At 37.2% G+C, this 19999-nt stretch overlaps 4 protein-coding genes across 8 annotated transcripts; 1 reads left to right on the plus strand and 3 right to left on the minus strand.

The window, feature by feature from the left end:
- Positions 1-999: 999 nt before the first annotated feature.
- Positions 1000-9369, minus strand: LOC105221080 (uncharacterized). The gene is made up of 3 exons (XM_011197745.3): positions 7728-9369; positions 7536-7659; positions 1000-2802 (listed from the first exon to the last, which is right to left on the minus strand). Exon 1 carries the CDS (start codon positions 9047-9049, stop codon positions 7736-7738), a length of 1314 nt encoding a protein of 437 aa, XP_011196047.2. The 5' UTR covers positions 9050-9369; the 3' UTR covers positions 1000-2802; positions 7536-7659; positions 7728-7735.
- On the plus strand, positions 2275-3502 carry LOC105221172 (pupal cuticle protein Edg-78E). Its single transcript, XM_054229807.1, has 2 exons — positions 2275-2287; positions 2401-3502. The coding sequence occupies exons 1-2, from the start codon at positions 2275-2277 to the stop codon at positions 2865-2867; spliced, it is 480 nt and encodes a 159-aa protein (XP_054085782.1). The 3' UTR covers positions 2868-3502.
- A 238-nt stretch (positions 9370-9607) lies between the features above and the next one.
- Positions 9608-12862, minus strand: LOC105221079 (uncharacterized transmembrane protein DDB_G0289901). The gene is made up of 3 exons (XM_011197744.3): positions 10584-12862; positions 10417-10515; positions 9608-9981 (listed from the first exon to the last, which is right to left on the minus strand). Exon 1 carries the CDS (start codon positions 12552-12554, stop codon positions 10593-10595), a length of 1962 nt encoding a protein of 653 aa, XP_011196046.2. The 5' UTR covers positions 12555-12862; the 3' UTR covers positions 9608-9981; positions 10417-10515; positions 10584-10592.
- LOC105221078 (uncharacterized) lies at positions 12689-19658 on the minus strand. 5 transcript variants are annotated; one of them, XM_011197740.3, is made up of 5 exons: positions 19499-19658; positions 17168-17881; positions 15560-16968; positions 14175-15462; positions 12689-14056 (listed from the first exon to the last, which is right to left on the minus strand). In XM_011197740.3, the coding sequence occupies exons 2-4, from the start codon at positions 17769-17771 to the stop codon at positions 14233-14235; spliced, it is 3243 nt and encodes a 1080-aa protein (XP_011196042.2). In that variant the 5' UTR covers positions 17772-17881; positions 19499-19658; the 3' UTR covers positions 12689-14056; positions 14175-14232. The 5 variants fall into 5 exon arrangements, with proteins under 5 accessions (XP_011196042.2, XP_028901945.2, XP_011196043.2 ...); XM_029046112.2 differs by having other exon boundaries at positions 19418-19642; XM_011197741.3 differs by lacking the exon at positions 19499-19658 and adding an exon at positions 18963-19379.
- Positions 19659-19999: the final 341 nt, after the last annotated feature.

Genomic DNA, 19999 nt, shown 5'->3' on the forward strand with positions numbered 1-19999 from the left:
AAGCGAAAAGTTCTAGAAAATTGTTATTTTTTTTTAATATACACAGTTAAAATGCAGTATTATTCAACATGAAACTATATGCTAACACAACAGAACAAAAGCAAGTAAGATTTTGCTTTCTCATTTGTTTTATTTATTGCGTTGTTCAAAGGAGAGAAAAAGAAATTTTACTTCTAATTAACTTTTTTTGTTTCGATATTTAAAATCCGGTGTGTTATTAATATCGAAAACATTATGTTCTGAAATGCAAACTTTTTAATTACGTAATTTTTTAGTTGCGACATTTTTGACTATCTTCGTCACAACACAATGGGACTCTTTATTTGATACATATATATTTTAACAGTTAGAATTTATGTATGCATTATATTTTGCTTGTCTAATTGCTTAGTTTCTGAGAGCTGAGAAATACAAATTAGAGTTCCGTGTGAAACCATAAATCGGTTCTTCTTAAAACGCATTTTAACTCAAAAACATACAAACACACAAATCGCGTTAGCTCAATGCCGCTCAAAGTTATTTAAAATGGAATACTGCACTGAAACTGCAACTAAAAAGGAATGACAATTCTAGCCTATTTCAATTTGTCCGTAATCTCGGCATCTCTGTCCTTTAAGTTGAAATGGGACTAATAAAAACAGAACATCATTTTCCGAAACCTTACATTCCAAATATGCCTTGCCTATATAACTTTTTTTATGGCTTAGTTATAGCTCCTTATAGTTTTTCGCAATAGTCCGATTTCATCAATTTTCAATAGGATGGTACCAAGTTTCGTCAAGATATCTTAATTTTAATTCAAGTTATCCGTTGCACGGACTCGTTTCGTCACACTGATCATTTTGATATATGTAACCCTATATCTAACTCGTTTTATTTTATGACTTACAAACAACCGTTATGTGAACAAAACTCTAATACCCTCTTAGCAACTTTTGTTGCATGAGTATAAAAATTGCAACCCAATACACCATATATAAGAAATAAGAACACTGAATATTTTAGTTAGTGGCTACCACATCGGCGCACAAATGAAGATTTTATTTATTTGATACTGATATAAATATGCTTGCTCCATAGGGCTCCTATCGCAATACATGCTTACATATGTAGAAATTGGTGAATTGAATTTTTTGTTTATGTTTATGATTTGTGTACTGGCCGGTTGACAACTCCAGCTTCTCGTTCAATTAATATGGTTGAAATTAAGCAATACATACGATTTATTAAATTCCGCACAATGACACACATACAGCAAACGTGCCAAACTAGATTCATAACGATCACTTCAAAGTGCACTTCACATAATGGTTGTTTAATTATCGGATCATATTAATTATCAGATCGTTCGGCTTCAGTTCTTGCACGAGCTGTATTTTATACGGTTTTACACCAAGATCTTTGCGTAAAATCTTCCATGTGGTCGAATAACACAAACCCAATTGCTGCGAACGGCGACGAATCGACATTTCACGGTCTTCAGCCACACTCTCAGAAACAGACGCAATATTCTCTTCTGTACGCACTGTACGCATTCGTGTGGTTGGTTTAATGTCCAATAAAGTAAACTGAGTGCGAAACTTGGTCACAATCGCATTAATTGTTTGCTCACTTGGTCGATTATGTAGACCATAAATCGGACGTAAAGCGCGAAACACATTTCGAACCGAACACTGATTTTGGTAATAAAATTCAATGATTTGCAAGCGTTGCTCGTTAGTAAGTCTATTCATGATGAAATGTCAAAGCATACTGAGCATCTTTCTCTTTGACACCATGTCTGAAATCCCACGTGATCTGTCAAATACTAATGCATGAAAATCCTAACCTCAAAAAAATCACCCGTTATTACTCATTGCTGCGTGTGTAATAGACGCAGGCATCACGTCGCATCAAATGCTCGAGTTGACATAAACAACTTGCAGAGGGTTGAATATGTCAGTCATTTTTGTGGCACTAAAATAATTCGGCGACAAATTTTATCTTTTTATTTTCAGAATTGTTTGCCGAATTAATTTGCATATCAGCGACGCATCTATAAAAGCGTCCACCGCAACAGAAACCCGCTTCATTACGTTGCGATTCCGGCAGCGGCAGATTCGTTGTGTTGTTCTAAACGGCCGTCGTGTACGCGTGTGTTTGTGTGTGTGCGAAAATAAATAAACGTACTGTTAACTGAACTTGCAGCCGACGGCGCTTCCAGAAAGTAATCAATCCCAGTCAGCTGTGTCATTAGACGCCACCACAAATCATATTATGGGAATGTTGTTTACAATGCGGGTGACACGTAAAATTCGATACTGCGTAGATGGACTACATTTCCAAACAATGGTTTGTTCTTAATACACCACATGGTTTTACTGGCTTAATCGCTAAACTTTATGGATAATAAACAGTGAGTTGTTTTTGTGTTTTGTTCTTCTCCCTTCTATCTGCAGTTTAAACGTCTCCTCTTGTGTGTCCTCTTCTGTAATATCTTTGCACTTGCACACTTGCAGCCTGTACATGCGGCTGTCAAATCACTTGATCGTGATGCACATACCATTTACTACAAGAACCAGGCGCCGAATGTACAAGGTGACTTTCATTATGAGTTCCAGACATCCAACGGCATTACAACAAAAGCAGCGGGAAATGAGTTCGGACATACTGGCGTGGTGCAATACATTTCGGCCGAAGGCATACCCATCACGATGACTTATGTAGCCGATGCCAATGGTTACCATCCGACAGGTGAGCACATACCAAAGTTACCTGAACAAGTGTTGGCGACACTGAAGCAGCATAAACGCCAACAACGAACTGTGGATGAGAAGACAAAAACAAAAAGTAGCGTTAGTCAAATACTAACAACAAGTAAAAAATAAGTGTGCTTAATAAATAAGGTGTAATGATTATTAAAAATAAATTTCAGACAGAAGCTTAGAATAGAAAATCAACCAATATTCAATTATAGATTTTCAGCACCTAAAATAGCATGTCTTATATAATATATTTATCTATAATGGTAAATATTATATTCATAAAAATAGTTTCCAAACTAACCTAAAAATATCCAATTATGGTAAATGAACAAAAGTATTTAAAACTGAGTTGTGTTCAAAGCTTTCAAAAAAAAAAAGCTTAATAATATAATTGCATAATAAAATACAGTTGAACTAGCATAACTCGAAGTTCTCCTTCCGTAATTCGGAAGTCTCTCTAACTGGAAGTTTTTTTGTGGATTATGGTGATTCGAGTTAAGTTAGTTCAACTATATTTAAATTCGCATTGAAATTGTTTTTGTAAATTGGAAATAGTTATATGACAAAGCAAAAGACTCGATTTATACTAACAGTGGAAGTTTACTTAACTCTAACTACTATAATATGATTAAGAAATTAATATATTTCATAACTGAAGATTGCCAATAAGCAAAGATATGTATATGTATTACCATATACGCAAATATGCTGAACAAATTTCTCAAATAAACAATCACTCGTGAATATATAGCAACTAGCTTCAATATTTGTTTTAACTTTTACTGTTATAAGAAAGCTTAAGTCACAAAAGTTATTAATTTTGAAAATTCAAGTTCTATACATATACATACATATGTATACGGTCAAACCAACAAAAATTCGAGGTTAACTTATGCTAACGAAATTATTGCAAACAAAAAATATATAAAACAATAGCTAGAAGAAATGCGAGACATACACAATTTAGTGTTTGTATGTGTATATGCTTACATATGAAATTTGTGATAAATTATTATTGAAACCGTGCAGATTAATATTTGTATGTGTATGTGCGTATTTAATTAATTAGCATATGTGATAAAAGCACAAATGTGGCAATAAATTATATATCTATAGGAACATAGATATTGATATATGTATGTAGAAAGTCGAACGTTAAGTAAAAAAACATTAGCAGTTAGCGCCAAAAATTAGCAAATATCAAGAACATATGAAAAATATACATACATACAGATGTTTCTACAAACAAACTAGATGTATGTGCATCAGAGAGCAGCTTCGGGTATGTTCGAGTGTGTTCAATCACACTAGCTTAAATTCGGTACGAGTGTGTCGCAACACTCTTCAAACACGTGTTCGATCGAGTTTGGAACCCGAAGCGAAAATAACGCAAACGAACAATCACGACGGTCCTATCTTCGAGTGCAAGCAGCAAACTCGGATTTTATGTATATTATATTTTCGGGTGTGTCGTGCACGTGTTGATTGTGATCGACACACTCGAGTGGCACTCGAAGACCAAAAAATAATAGATAAACATACGTACACACATACAGAGAACTTAGAACATAGAGAAGGTGCATTTTGATTTTTGTATGATGCTCGATTGGCTCGTGTACAGAGCTGAAAACCGACGAGTAGGGAATTCACCAATTGCTGTTATACTCGTTATTATTTTACAAAATTGACTGTCGGGGGAATGAAAATATGTGACGATTGGCCTTTTGATGTGATATGCCCATGCTTTGATATGATATACATTTTTGACTTCTTATGGCTTTTTATTAATTGTATATAATTAATATGGTTTTTTAACTCATAAATAGGATTTTAAAGAATTTTTAGATAATATAAAAAAAAAAAATTATTTATAAAATATTGCAAATGTGGAGAAGTGAACCCGAAAAATGTAAAAAGTTGTACTGAGTTCACATTTGATAACATCATATCTTCATATCATATTTGTCTGCATTCAGATATTTGACCACATCGCTTGTATCATATGCGCAATCGTATAAAAGACATGCCAAATATACAAAATAGTTCTTACATACATAAGTATATTTGTATGTAAGCATAACCAGGGAATCCCTTCATATGCACAATAACAAACGCACAAATATGCGCGAATGACTAACAAACTTACAAGTGTACGTACATATGTATGTAGAATATTACGAATTGCAAAGAGTCATAGGAACAACAACAACCTTCCTTCATATGCGCAAAAGCAAACGCACCAATTAGAATATGTGAATGACCGTCAAAAAAAAAACCAACGCAAATAGAAACTACAAAAAACTCTGAACATCAAGAAGCAGAAACCATAATATGTCAACCCTTTTCCCCCCTGCAGCTGTCGGTGTCTACAAACTGCTTCCTCGCGACGATGACAAAAATTAGAAATCATATTTCGATGTTGATGCTGAAGTCAAAGCGAAAAATGGCAACAGTGCCAATCAGCTTGACAAAATTCATAAAAGAATAAATTTTCATATTTGCCATCAATTGTGGCAGAAATATAAAAATATGCGAAAAATAAGACTTCGGCCAGGATTTGAACCCGAGCACCGTCTAAAAAGCGGGTGCGTGCGTACCACCAGCACCGTCGTAGCTATTGATAGTCAATCAGCTTAATTGATATTTCATAATCCATAGGACAAGATGCTAGTTCTAATAGAAATATGAATATGATTCTCGGCCACTGCCAGTTTTCTCTTTTGAAGGAAATATCAGAAATTGTTTGAATTTGAATTCCAGACAAACCGCTTTTGGGCAAGGCATGCGCGGAGATGTGCGCGACGCTTGCGCTTATGAAGGAAAATGTTGTTGTAACAAATGTGAGGAATGTAGATTTGTATGTTCACATTTATATGTATATATATATTTCTGCACGCGTATGCAGAGAACGTATAACATTCACATTATTATGAAATTTGCCGACGGCAAATCAATGATTGTTCGAGTTCTTAATGATATTATTGATTATTGTATAATTTATTTAAATAATTAAAGAATAAGACGAACTTTTTAATCAGATATAAATAAAAATTAACTTAAAATAAATAAAAAATATCTAATAAAAATTAAATGAAAAAAAGATAGAAAATTAAATGAAATAAAAATATTATTGAATAATATATAAATTTAATAAAACATGACTTTCAGAATTGTTTACCATCAATTGATAAATTCTCGCATATTTTATTCACACATATTTTCCTATTTTGCCTAGCCATCGAATTCCCTAGTTGAGAAATGGCAACAGGTTCGACGCCCATCATAAACATTATTTTTATTAATTTTATTAATTATTGGGTAAAAATAAAATTTTAATTAGTAAATATATTAATTTGGAAAGTAGTATACAAAAATTAAAAATTAAAAGAAATAAAAATTTAATTAAAATTGAAAAATATCATATGATTATTTTCATGTGCCAGCAATTTCTCGTTTTACAGATTCCCTGCTGCTAAAACTGAAATCGCTGTTAACTTTTCAAAAGGTGAATTCCCCGGTTGTGTGGTAAATTCCCCCGTTGAAAGTTTTCAGACTTGAATTTATTTCGCTGTCGAACCTGCACCTTCTCTATGTTCTAAGTTCTCTGCACATATGTATGTATGTTGGCGTCGGGATGACGCGTTCTGTCTTAGCTTTTTTGGTTGAATAATTTGAATATTAGACGTACATAGTACATATTATAAAAGAATAATTCAATTTAAGAATAGAATTCACTCAAAACTTATTTTATTTATTAATTCATAAATCATAAATAAAAAACATTTCATTGCACTTAAATATTTTAATTTTTTTTAAATCACAAATTTCAGGTGTAGACCAGATAAGGTGTTTGTGCCATTGGAAATGTTCTCACAACCCGAATTTTCTATCGTTGTCATTATGAATTATAAAAAGTAAACAAAACAAACAAAACCAATAATCGTTGACAATCACTACGCAATAATAGCATGACTGCCAATTACATACATACATATTCTGAAATTTTGTGCACACTCGTGTGTGACTCGATCACATTCAATACGATCGGGTTAGAGTGCCAGCTCGTTCACAAACGAGTGTCAACTCGGCACTCTGTTAAAACAAGCATATATGCTTGTGTTTCGAGTGTCGCGAAAGGCTCGTTCGTTTTGAACATGTCTCCAAGCGATCAATACGTGTATTCATACCGAAAAGTTTGATCAAACAAAATCAGAGTGGACATTCGAGTGTGCACGAAAATGATATATCCGTTGCAGCTCTCTGATGTGCATCAGGTTTAACAGTTATGCCGTGCCATACAAAAACATGAAAGCATGTGACGCATAAAGTATTTTATTCGCAGAAGCACACGTCCACTTTTATGCACGTTTACAGTGATATAAATAACTCCTCCAGCAGTTAGGTTATGACCGATTTAATTCGATTTGGGTTGTGCAAAAATACCATCAAATAATTTATATATTTTAATTAATAAGTAAATACGTTTAATTTTGGAAAATGGCATGGGGTGTTGCATATTCTCGTTTTTTCATAACACATATACTTGTTTGATTAAGAATTTTATAAAAAATCTATCGTTCTAATCATAAAGTTCAAAGACAATATTTAAGTATTACCAAACACAAGATGTAGCAAAAATTCTGAACTATTTATACTTATTATGTTAATTAAAAATGAATAAATACTTTTACGAAACTCTGTATGTAGATAAACTAAAAGCTGTTAGGGATGGAAACTAATATAGAAACTACTATTTCAAAAAAGATCAAATTTGACGTTTGCACTGCTCACCTCATTTGTTGGTTATATTAACTACAGCTGATGCTTCTATTTATTGCAAGGAAATCTGGAGATGTTCCAAGTGGAAAGCCAATGAAATCACTTCGTTCAACGGTACACACACAAAAGTTTTTAACTGAAAAGTGAGAAGAAACTTTTAGTACCATATTTGTTGCAATTTGCGTGGATGCTGTTTCGACTTACCATTTTATTTAGACTGCACTTGATGGGCCAGGTGGTTTCACCTGATTTTGTTTGTGACAACTGGGGTTCGTTATCCATAAAGTAGGTTTGCCATAACGTAAGTAGCGATGGAAATGTACGTAGACTTTATCAAATCTATAATAAAGCTTCCATTCATTTCGCTTCATTGCATTGAAAGAATCCTTATCTACAAGTATCGTCACCACTTGCTTTCCATCCTCCACGCGTTCATTCACTAATTTCCACACTTCGGTATTTAAGTCTTCATTTTGCGCCGCAAGCAAGGCTAATGTGCGTTTGAAATCTTGATCAATGCTCTTCGGCAACGCTGCTGTCATGACGTATGCATCTGGAATGACACGTTCTTGGCTTGTTGTCAGCGCTGGGCCCTCCCAGTCGGATAACTTGGTGACAATATCTTTTAGCCAATTGACGGTTTCTTCATTTACGCAATCACAGAGTAATGCACCTGGACGTAAATGTGCATTGGCGAATTGCAGTTTTGCAGTGGCTCCTTTTGCTATCTCCGCCGCAATAGCCTCTTCCAGCGCTATAACAGAGTCCAAATCGAGCATTTGATCTGGAAAATCTTTGGGATGTACTGCGATGCGGTAATCCTCATTGATTTCAGAGTTTTTCGCTGGTCTTCTTCGTATCCGCGATCGGTATTTGGGTTCTTCTTCGACTTCTCTTGGTTGGAACTCTTTTCCCCATTGCGGTTCATATTCTACAGGTTCAGTACGTTGCTCCCAAGCTTTTTTGCACGCCGCTTGCGGTTCTAGTCCTTCCTTCAAATAACGCAAATACCATCGCACACCAGACTCGCACAATCCCTTCAAATAAGGATCGTTTGGTTTTGCTTTACTCTCCTTAGTGGTCTCTGCACTTTTTGCTTTGTCATCCAGAGCGACTTTTTTCTTATCAGGTGCAGCACTACTTTCTGTGGCACTTCGCTTTTGTGTTGCCGGTGCTGATGTAGGTTTCCTCGCACCGCTACCTGATGGCCTAGTAGACAACGGTCTGCGCACTGGTACACTACCCTGTGATCTAATTCCAGGTCGACGCCTTATTCTTGTGGCTGTGCGTCGGATGCTGCCTCTTTGTCTGGCCGCACCACCACTTCTTCCTCTATAGCCACTTGGGGAGTTGCCACTTCTCATCAGTTGACCTATTAACTGAGTTAAAACTTGTTGATTTGAATTGTAATTTGTATAGTTAGTTGACTTCATCTTGTTCGTACGACCACCTGCTCGACGAGGCGAGCTCAGTAGTCTAATTAATATAATGGGGAATTCAAACGGTACACCACGACAGCGCCCCATGCCGCAGTAAGGCCATAGTTACTCCCTGAGGCGGCCCGGTGTCAGGAAGGCGCCGTTCAAATACAGCCGGTCTGTTAAACCCCCTGGCTGCAAACCATCCAATGGGCACGGTGTCGCTTTACACCCTGGATTAGGGGGATCGGCAGAACTTGGTCATCGTTCAAAAAACAGCTCGAAACAGGAGAAGAGAGTGTGCACCCCCAAGTACTGATACTCAAACGTGTACACTGCCGTCTGCTAAGAAGAGCTGATTAATGATTCGACTAAGCCCCCGCACCACGTCAAGGTGCCTGCCATCGCGAGGGGAAATACCTAAACTCCTATTTCTAATAACTGCTCACTTAAGCTCATTAAACCAATTTTAATGCAACTAAAATGGTAAAAATTATTTTATCAATTTTATAACTAATCCAACACTATAAAAAAAGATCAAATTTTGCGTTTTCTTATTATCGCTAAAAAAATCCCTTAATCTCAAATTTTTTAATGTAATAAAATGCTTAACTAACAATAATTTGAATATCTACTAAGGTCTATTTCCGAAAATAACAACAACTGTTTCAAGAGGTTCTCATTCATATCGCCATCTAGTAGAACTTTATTGATGCTGACGGTAATACAACTTTGCATAATGTATGAAATGCTGATCGAACAGCTTTGCACAAATAAATCTTACAATTTTATATGTATTTGAGGATTTGAATAAATTAGAAAATAATTACTTGTTATATCATTTCCAAAACAATTGACGTTACGTACGGGGTACAAAACTCAGTCATCACAGTGTGTTATTCAACTAATGCATTACATGATTTCCTTGTATTAGTCGTTATAATGAATTCCATTGATAAAGGATGTTTCTTACTATTTGTTAAAGAAGTTAGCGCATTATAATTTTTGTCTATCGCCAACGACCACTTTCAGGTATCCAACTGAAAAATTAAAAAAAGTTAAATTTTAATAATAAGTCGGATTACTTATGGGCAATATTTGATCAAATATATATTTTAAATGTAATAACTTTAATACCAAATTATATATTGCTAATAAATAAAAATTAAAAAAGTCACGATGTAAAGGAGAGAAACACCATGAAAGTTGTGGAAACTGGTATAGATATATAAACCCGACCATGATGGAAATGACTCGTTAAAAGATTGATGTTATGGGTTCCGGTTGATATACAAGTAAATCAAGGAAAAATATTTAAGAGCAGTGTCTTCTAAACCACAATCAGTTCATATAGCCGAACACTTTGTATACTTTCGTACATTATGAGGAACTTTTTTACACATAATTTAAAAAAGAAAGTTTTTGAAAAACTAATAGAAATTGTTTCTAAAATTACAAAATTAATTTTAACTTACCCATTATCAAATTTGCCGAACAAAGTCATTTGTTTTGAATGGATGATATATTTTGAACTGAGAAGAATGTGTTATATATTAGATGCAGATACCGCATACCTGAAAGCAAGTTTGAAAACGAAACTGTTAGCGAAGAAATTGGAAATTGTAATTATAAAATCACTTACATTTTAAATTCATTTGCTGATTATAGGAGCTGGTGGCGGAGAAGGTTGATTCTCCTCAGTTGGTTTTTTATCGTTTTCCCCAATTGACTGATTTTCTACTTTAATCTCAGCTTTTGCCGCGTTCGCATCTTCGTTCAAACGTTTACTTAGGGCAAAACGTATATAGCGGGCAAAATTGACTTCTACTAAACCAAATTTGTAAAAGATTTTCCACTTCTTCTCCTTAATTGCCGCATGTGATTCCTTATCAACGCGGATGGTAAGAATTGATCTATCACCATCTTCACGCTCCTGCACCCACTCCCATGAGTCCGTGGTCAAATCGGAATTTTGTGACTGAATTAATGACAAGGTCTGATCATAATCTTGACCAGCACTTCTTGGTAACGAGAGGGTCATTACGTATGCGTCTGGAATGTCTTCTTCATAACAAATTGCCAATTCAGCGCCTTCCCAATTGGTCAATTTGGGGATTATGTCTATAAGCCAATCAGCAGTTTTCTGATTTGCGCAATCAACAACCAACAAGCCCGGTTTCCGAAGTAACCTTTCAAATTGCAATTTCGATTCGGCGCTACTATTGGCAACCGCATCGACGATCCGTTCTTCGAGGGCTGATAGATCATCGGTTTCCAATATAACTTCTGGAAAACCCTTTGCGAAAATCGCAAGACGTATATACGGTACGGGGGGTGGAGGTCTCGGTTTTCTGAAACTTTTTGTCACTGCCGCCCTTTCAACTCCGACCGTAAATGGCTTATTATTATTTTCAAAAGCCTTCTTACGGGCCTCTTCAGGTTTCAAACCTTTCGATAAGAAATGTTGGTACCAACGACCACCAGTTGATGTCAGCACCCGTCTGGGTTCGGCAGCGGTTGTTTTATTTCCTTGAGCGGATGTTCTATTTCCTTGAGCGGATGTCGGTTTAGCGCTATTTGTACTGTGGCTTGTTTTTGCGGGCGGAGCGGAACTTGGTGGCGCTTTACGCTTTTGTGCCTGCACAGGTTTTGAAGCATTACCTGACGTTGAGGCACCACCGCTGCGACTACCTTTCGATGACAGTGACGCTCTCGAACCGCTTAAATTTCGTCTGTCTAGCGTTGAGCTCGATGAGCGGCTATTATTTCGCACTGGTGGCGGCGCCGCATTGCGATTACTGCGATTAGTTGATCCACTAACCCATGTGCCACGCGAACGACTAGTGGGCGGTGGCGGACAATCATCAAAGCCACCACCACCACCAAAATTATCATTTTGTGGAAATACACCGCCCCCAGCCCCAAAGCTACCATTGTTCATTCCCCTATTTGGTGGCATACCACCATAACCACCTTGATCACCTCCTGACATACCCATATAATTATTGCCCTGCTGCATGCCACCAAAGTTATTGTTCATACCACCGCCTTGTGGCATGCCACCGTAGCCATCGTTCATGCCACTTCCTTGTGACATACCACTAAAGCCACCACCACCACCACTCCCACCACGTTGCATTGATGGCATCATATTGCCAATGCCACCACCTCCACTTCCACTATTTCCATAACCGCCGCTACCACCGCCACTCCCACTATTACCGTAACCGCCACCCTCAATTCCACTCCCACTTCTTCCGTATCCACCGCCACCACCACTTCCTCCTTGATTCCAATCATTTGGTGCATTTCCACCCCACATACCACCTCCCCCACCACCATTCGGTCCCATAGATGGACCACCATAATTATTTATGGGTCCGCTACCACCGCTACTACCTCCTAATCCTCCTCCTCTACTGAACCCAGGTGGTGAGTTGTTTCTACCCCTCACCAACTGCCCCAGTAGATCGGCCAAAGCCCTCTCGTTTGATTTATAATTGTAAGTATTTGAATTCATCTTGTTCGTACGACCACCTGCTCGACGAGGCGAGCTCAGTAGTCTAATTAATATAATGGGGAATTCAGACGGTACACCACGACAGCGCCCCATGCCGCAGTAAGGCCATAGTTACTCCCTGAGGCGGCCCGGTGTCAGGAAGGCGCCGTTCAAATACAGCCGGTCTGTTAAACCCCCTGGCTGCAAACCATCCAATGGGCACGGTGTCGCTTTACACCCTGGATTAGGGGGATCGGCAGAACTTGGTCATCGTTCAAAAAACAGCTCGAAACAGGAGAAGAGAGTGTGCACCCCCAAGTACTGATACTCAAACGTGTACACTGCCGTCTGCTAAGAAGAGCTGATTAATGATTCGACTAAGCCCCCGCACCACGACAAGGTGCCTGCCAACGCGGGGGAAAAATTTTTCATCCTAAGGATGCCAACTTTTCAGTAATCATCTTGTTCCAACTAAAAAAAATTTTAGAAATTCGGTATATGCTAGATAAGCGATCGAATACTAAATATACGATTGAGAATACGAAATCTTCGATATATTACATATTTTCGATTTTAATAGAATAACAGCCGCACAGCAAGGACCCAAGCAACCTTTTTCATTGTCGGAAACCTAATAATTCACTCAGCTATTTTAAGACTAATTTATATATTGGATTTTGCTTGTTTTCCAACTTTTTTATCTGTTGGCATCCTCATTTAAAACTCTTGTGTTATGAAGTAAAAACCAACAAATAATTTTACACTTTTGTTAACAATTAAGTTTATTTAATTCTCAAGAATTTTATATGCCATTTGAATTAAGTTTACTTTTTAATCCTTACATTGTCTTAGCTTAATAATTTATAATTATTTTCTTCTTTTTTTTCAATTTCAATTTATTTAGACTATTTCTAAGGTGTTTATTTTAAATTCTTTTATATGTTTTACTTTAAACCTTATAAACGAGATAAATGTGACTCATATTTATTTCTACTTCGCGGCTGGAATTTTATAATTTATTTGCCATAAAAAAAAATAATTAGCGAACTTTTAAAATACCAACATAATAAAAAGCAAAATTTTAACCAGAATCTCTCAATTTGGTGTAGATTATAATCCACGTAGAATGAGCTACTCCTGATGAAACCCCCAGACAAATGCCTCCTCTATTATTGTGAATTATGGTAATACATGATTTCCAGTTAATTCATACGCGATTTTACTAGACTGTAGATTATTGGTTTTCATTCTCAAATTGTGTACACTTCGCCCCCAAATGTTTGATTAATTTTTTATATATATTTCTCAATACTCATCCCGTAATTACCTTATATGAATCAAGATTTAAAATTTCTATGTGTCGGTTTTAATATTATTTTATGTTATTTTCACATTATTTTACAACTTAATCATAACTACAGTTAATTAATAGTTATCTATGTGCTAACTTCGAAACTGTTTTCTTTTAAAATATAAAAATCTATTTATTTTCAGTTTTTAACTTGCCATATTTGCCAAATTCCATCTGTTGAGTTATTCACCAGCTTCTTGAAATGCGGCACTTTTAGTTCCGACAAACTCACCATAGCATGCAGGTGTGTTGTATGGGTTAAAATCTGCAAATAAATATTGGGCTTTCAATACACTTGCATACTTCATATTGAATAAATTTATATAAGTAAATGTGGTAGTGTTTATGGTAGCATCTTACAAATAAATGAAGCATTCACTCACCCTAGAAATTCCAATCGTCCGCAATAATTGTACAATTAATGCTTCCCTAAAGCCATTCCTATTCCGCGGGTTTACTCTCCGCCGACTGCTGCATAAGATCCTCTAAGGGGAAAAAATCGCCACCGCCACTACCACTGTTTCCTGCACCACTGCCACCGGCTGCGGCTACATTGTCCTCACCACCAGCTGCATTGCCGCTGCCTGAAGCATCTACACCACTTGTGGCTGCATCCGCTCCTGTTGTTGCTGTTGTGTTATCAGCCGCCACCTGTGATGTTCCTTCCTGTTGACCTGCTGCATCCTTTTCAAGCACAACATGCTGTTGATCCTCCTCACCACCACCAGCCTCTAACATTTGCTGTTGCACTCTCACAATTGGTTGACCGTCGGCAGTATATGATACTGAAACCGGTATGCGGGTGCCATCTTCACCAATGACATGCGCACCTTCACCCAATTCACCATCATGACCTTGTTGTATTACCAATTGACCATCGGCATTTAACAGTGAGGCATCAATCAATTGCGTCTCATTGTTTTCGCCTTGCACCAAAACCATTTGACCATTACCGTCCGTCATCATTTGTAATGTCTCACCATCGATACCATCGCCGGATTGCAGGAGACCGGCACTTTGTAGAAGTTGTTGTATTTGTTCGGGATCCTGTACCAATATTTGATTACCATCAGCATCGGTTATGATGTGATTATCCAGCTGCAGTAGCTGCCCGTTTTCATTAAGTATGAATTTTATTTGGCCGCCTTCTACTTGCGCCTGCATGGCCTCATCTAATTCCATTGCAACTTGTTGTTGATTATGATCTGCTTCTCCATCACCAGTCGCAGTGCCATGTTCAGAGTGAACCTCGCCGTTGGCATCAGCAGCGCCGTGCGCATTTGCATTTGTCTCCTCAGTAGCAGGTGTGCCGGCCTCGCCATCTTTAGCCGTTTGTTCAGCTTCTTTCGGCTTTTCTAAATCGGCTCGCGCACTCTCTTCGGCTGTTTCAACACCTTTCTTTGTCACCAATGCGGGCATGTCATCCTGCGATACTTGCGGTTGAATATGCTCTTGCGTATCGTTATCATCATCTAAACTTGGCATACTAACAGGACCAGACATCTTTCGATCAACGCCAAGACTACCACCACTCTCCTGCTCCTCTTTGCTGCCACTGCCTTCTGCTTTGTCTACATTCGTGGAGGTCATGCCTTCGTCAGGTTGATCTAAAACTGGCATATCTATGCTAACGGATACGGGCGCACTGCTGGTCGGTATGGATTTAGTACTCTAGAAGGGAAACAATTTATTTGCGGATGAGTTAATGAAAATTATAACAAATGAGTATACTAAAATACATATTTTGTACACAGTTTCAGATAATTACCTCGCTTGCTTCTTGGCCAGCACCACTATCTGGCTGTGGAATAGTAATATTAAAGGTGATACCACCAGAGCCTTGTTGCGATGTAATAACCAAATTGTCATTACTGCTTTGTCCACCGGCAGACGTTGTATTTGCAGCAGCGCCAGCATTTGCAGATGTTACAGAATCGCCACCGTTATCATTTTTGTCGGAATGCATTTTTTCGAAAATGCTCTCAATATCAGCTTCCACACCGCTACTAACACCTTGATGAGACGACATATCGCCAACCTCACCACTGTCACCTTTGTTGTCATCATTCAGCAATGCAGCAGCACTCGGATGTAGCATATTATTACCACTCGATATAGCTGATGCAGATGTTGTAATTGTTGTACCACCGGTACCAGCACTACCAATACCTTCTTTGTCTTGACTGTGCGCCTCCATGTGTTGATTATAGTAGTTTTCTTGTATAAATGTCAGTGAGCAGATGTGACAGGAGAAGAAGCGTATGTTGTTGGCTGCGGTATTGCATACGTCGGTGTTGCCACTACTTACTACAGTGTTCACTGTATTGTCACTTAGTGCCTCGTCGATAGTTTCTTGCAATAATTTTTGTGTTGTTAATAGATTTTGTGACGTGGCCTGCTGCTGTTTAGTTGTGGTTATTTGTTTCACTACCGGTGCAGACTGTGTAACTATTTGTTGATGTTGCACTACTGCTGTGTTAGTCGTCTGCTGTGGCTGCGGTTGTTGATGTACTTCGAAATGTTTAACGAGCAGTTCACGTTTGGGGAAGGACATTGAGCAGGTGCCACACTTGAAGTAGTTCGGCTGATGTTGTCTAGCATGTTGTGTGGCTGCATCACGTGTCTCAAAGCGTTGAGCGCATAACCGACATTTGAATGGTTTTGGTTTTACACCAGACAAATGCTTTCTGAAGTGTTCATCGAATAGTGCCTTATCTGTGGACTTGAATTGACAATGATTACATGTGTATAGTGGTGTGGTGGCGCCAGTTGATTCGCCTGACGCCTGCTGTGTTGCAGGAATCGTCGTGGTACTTGTTACTACAACATTTGTGCTGTGATTTGCTTCCATATGCTTTCGCAAGGCTGGCTCATTTACAAAGTTTATATGACATACAGCGCATGTATTATCCATAGTGGTATTGTGTTCTCGTACCATGTGCTGTTTCATAGTACCAAAGTTCGGGAAAATTTTCTTACAATTTTTACACTGGAAATTTTGCGACTTGCATGTCTCATAATGGGTATTAAAGAGCCGCATATCAGATGTCTTATAATCGCATGAAATACACTTGTATATTCTAGTTGTCTTGCGTTGGATTGTTTGCGTGCCTCCTACTGAAGTGTTTTGTGTTGTGCTTTGCGTTGATATTTTCATTTGCTGAACTGCGCTGACAACTAATAATGAATTAAAAAAAATAGATATATGAATATTTTACATTCTATAATTACATTCTGTAATAAGAAATGTTCTATAGTGGTGTGCTGTGTTAATAAATATGATAATATGCAATTAAACAAAGATGTTTAAAACAGCAAATTACATTCAGTATGGTTTAAAGTGAATTTACTATGTAAACATTATAAAAATTATTACCTGGTGGTGATTGTTTTCCAATATTTGAATCTCCACTCGCTGTGTGCAGTACTTTACGTACCCGACCCAATTCATTGCTAGTTTCCTCTGCTGTACGTGTAACTCCACCACTGTTCAATTTTTGCATTTTTATTGGTGGAGATGCTCCACCCCCACCACTGTCATCATTCAAACCATACTTCTTATGAAGTAGATTCATTAAGTTGGTTCGAACACGCTCCACATCATTCTCCAACCTATCCAAATAGTTTAGCAGGTTTGTACAACGCGCGCAAACCACATCATCTACGCTTACGATAACCATAAAAGCATCACCCACAAGTTGACCAATTTTATTTGGGAATTTAGTCGCCGTATGCGATGTCTGCGTTTCGGTAAGTAGATTTTGTTGCTGACTGGCACTCAAAGCATCATCGCAGACATAGCAACGATTTGTGCTATTAACATGGCTCTGTTGCTGATTATGTGTATTACTGGACGTCACAATACCGGAACCCACTTTCTGTTTTAATATGCGAGGCTGGCTGAGACCGGTAACAGTTACCGCGCCGCTTGAATGCAAATTATGAATTTTGCGCACCGCGTTATTCATCTGATTATTCATTTTTTGATGAAGGATCACGTAAAATAATAACTACAGCGACGCGTTAAAACGACGTCAAAGCAGGATTTCACAATTTATACAAAATAAGGATTTTATCGTCGCCAAATTGCCTAAAAAATGTAAGTTATATTGTTAATATGATGACAAAATTTGTATTTAAATTCAGTTTAATGTTTCCATTTAATAATAAGAACTCTATTTCAAGGCAAACATTTCAAAAGAAAAAACAAACAAAAATATTTTTCCTTTCCATTACCCATTCACTAGACGACTTTCGTTGGATTTACCCTAAATTGATTTCAGTATTTTCTTCGTTCAATTTTAACGAACAAGTGACACATGCTTTGAGATAAAACCCGAATTGTGCTTCAGCCATAATATAATTAAGGGAGCGAGATAAATATATCACTAGTCGAGGGAAAGAAATATATCGAGGTTTGGCATCCGGCGGCTATTTTTTTTATCAATTATTTTATCAACTGCATACAAGTATACGTTAAAAAATTCCTGAATGCACTCTATTTTCAATTACAAGGGTCAATTCTTTGATTCCAAAAGCAAGCCGAGCTACTACTATTTCAAACCGCTGATTTGTATTTACCTTCAAGTTGTATATTGCTTTAACTTAATAATCGAAAGTCTGTGTCTAAGTTCACTGTGTTATGACATTATTTGAGAACCGATTAAAGTCCCGGCCATAGTTGACTTATTATTTCACAAGCCAATTACAACTCCCTAGGCAATAACGAGGATAAAACAGACCGAGTATTTGTAAGCTTGTCTGTTCACACTTCCAGACACCTTTAATTTAAACTGGCGGGAATTTATTTATAATTCCAATAATCACCAAATATCGTTATGCACATATACACGTTGCTAATGTTAATTGCAGGTTTAATTATTTATTATTGTAAGTGAAAAATACGTTTCACAAACTTTCTTACACAAATTATTTCTCGCAACAATAATGACACTGTGCCGCAAACGCAATCAATTTCACACTGTCCACTACTGTACGACATTTCAGCAAGCCACAAAATGAAAATCAACTTAACGAACGAGAAATCGTAGCACGAGTAAAAGTAGCTAAATTTGCCGCATCTGTCTATTCGTTTTAAGCCCTTCAAAATTCCTTGTCTATTTCAAAACTTTGCTTTCCACTAACTTTATAGACAACATTATATTAATTACCTAAGCATACAACTTTGTGATTTTATTATTTAACTGCTACTGCTTCATGAACACACCACTGCAGTCACAAAAAAGCAACACTGTACAAAAATTGCCGTTGCGAACAGAAAAATATTCCAAATGCCTAGAAGTTCCGTACGACTATTGTTCAATTTAACGAATGACCAAATGGTTCGCGTTCGTTCGATTTTTCTACACCACCGAAATATAGTTATGCGTTAAACACATGTGCGCGAAAGAAACAAATATACTATACCACAAACAACTGAACGAAAATTAAAAATTCGTCAAGCATAAAACCAAAATGGCCGACGCGATGTTTTCGTTAAATTTCTTGTAAAATGCCAAGCGTGATTTCGGTAATATTTATGCCGCCTTTTATGTGCTACATATTCCTCTCAATTATATAAATCCTTAAAAGCCAAATATCCAATAACAAAGTCCGAATTGTTCACCTAAATTTGATTTTATTTCCAAGAATATTCCCTTTTTAATGTTAATGTATGCACTTAATAATTTAAAATTAGGATAGTCACCCTCGAGAACTCTAGCGAAGCAACGCGGCGTTGCGCTGCAACAGAATGAAAGCGACGCAAAAATAAACGTATGCCTTGTCCCACGCACAGAACACGTTCTTTGCCGTATCGCTGCTTTCTCAATACTGATCGACGGAGCCGCAAACTCGTAGCGGCAGAGTGCTGACATTGACGTTGGCAGAACATCGAGGGATGCCAAGAAAACTCAAACTTCTGTTTCACGTTTCCAAACATATTTATATGTATAAAGGTATATACAAATATACGTATGAAAGTACACGCATGCTGTACTTTCTGAAAGAGAAAAAGGCGGGTAGCAGCGCATTTATTTTTTGAAACGTTTGAAATACAAAGAGACCTAAATCAAATTTTCCATATTTTTAAATGCGGTAATATAGTAAAATGTGAAAACAACATTTTCTTTTCATTTTTATTATGCAATTATAATCGCGAAAAATATTGTCGATTTGCTTCCAGCGGCATATAGATATGTATACGAGT

Source organism: Zeugodacus cucurbitae, chromosome 4 (genome assembly GCF_028554725.1).
Source record: "Zeugodacus cucurbitae isolate PBARC_wt_2022May chromosome 4, idZeuCucr1.2, whole genome shotgun sequence".
Lineage (NCBI taxonomy): Eukaryota > Metazoa > Arthropoda > Insecta > Diptera > Tephritidae > Zeugodacus > Zeugodacus cucurbitae.

What these genes read in the sequence shown, in the direction of transcription:
- LOC105221080 (XM_011197745.3), bottom strand. Translation starts at nt 9,049, where the DNA reads ATGGGGCGCTGTCGTGGTGTACCGTTTGAATTCCCCATTATATTAATT.
- LOC105221078 (XM_011197740.3), bottom strand. Translation starts at nt 17,771, where the DNA reads ATGAATAATCAGATGAATAACGCGGTGCGCAAAATTCATAATTTGCAT. An exon ending in TGGAAAACAATCACCACCAG is followed by an intron (nt 16,969 to 17,167) that starts GTAATAATTTTT and finishes ATTCATTATTAG; the next exon opens with TTGTCAGCGCAGTTCAGCAA. An exon ending in CTGGCCAAGAAGCAAGCGAG is followed by an intron (nt 15,463 to 15,559) that starts GTAATTATCTGA and finishes TTTCCCTTCTAG; the next exon opens with AGTACTAAATCCATACCGAC.
- LOC105221079 (XM_011197744.3), bottom strand. Translation starts at nt 12,554, where the DNA reads ATGGGGCGCTGTCGTGGTGTACCGTCTGAATTCCCCATTATATTAATT.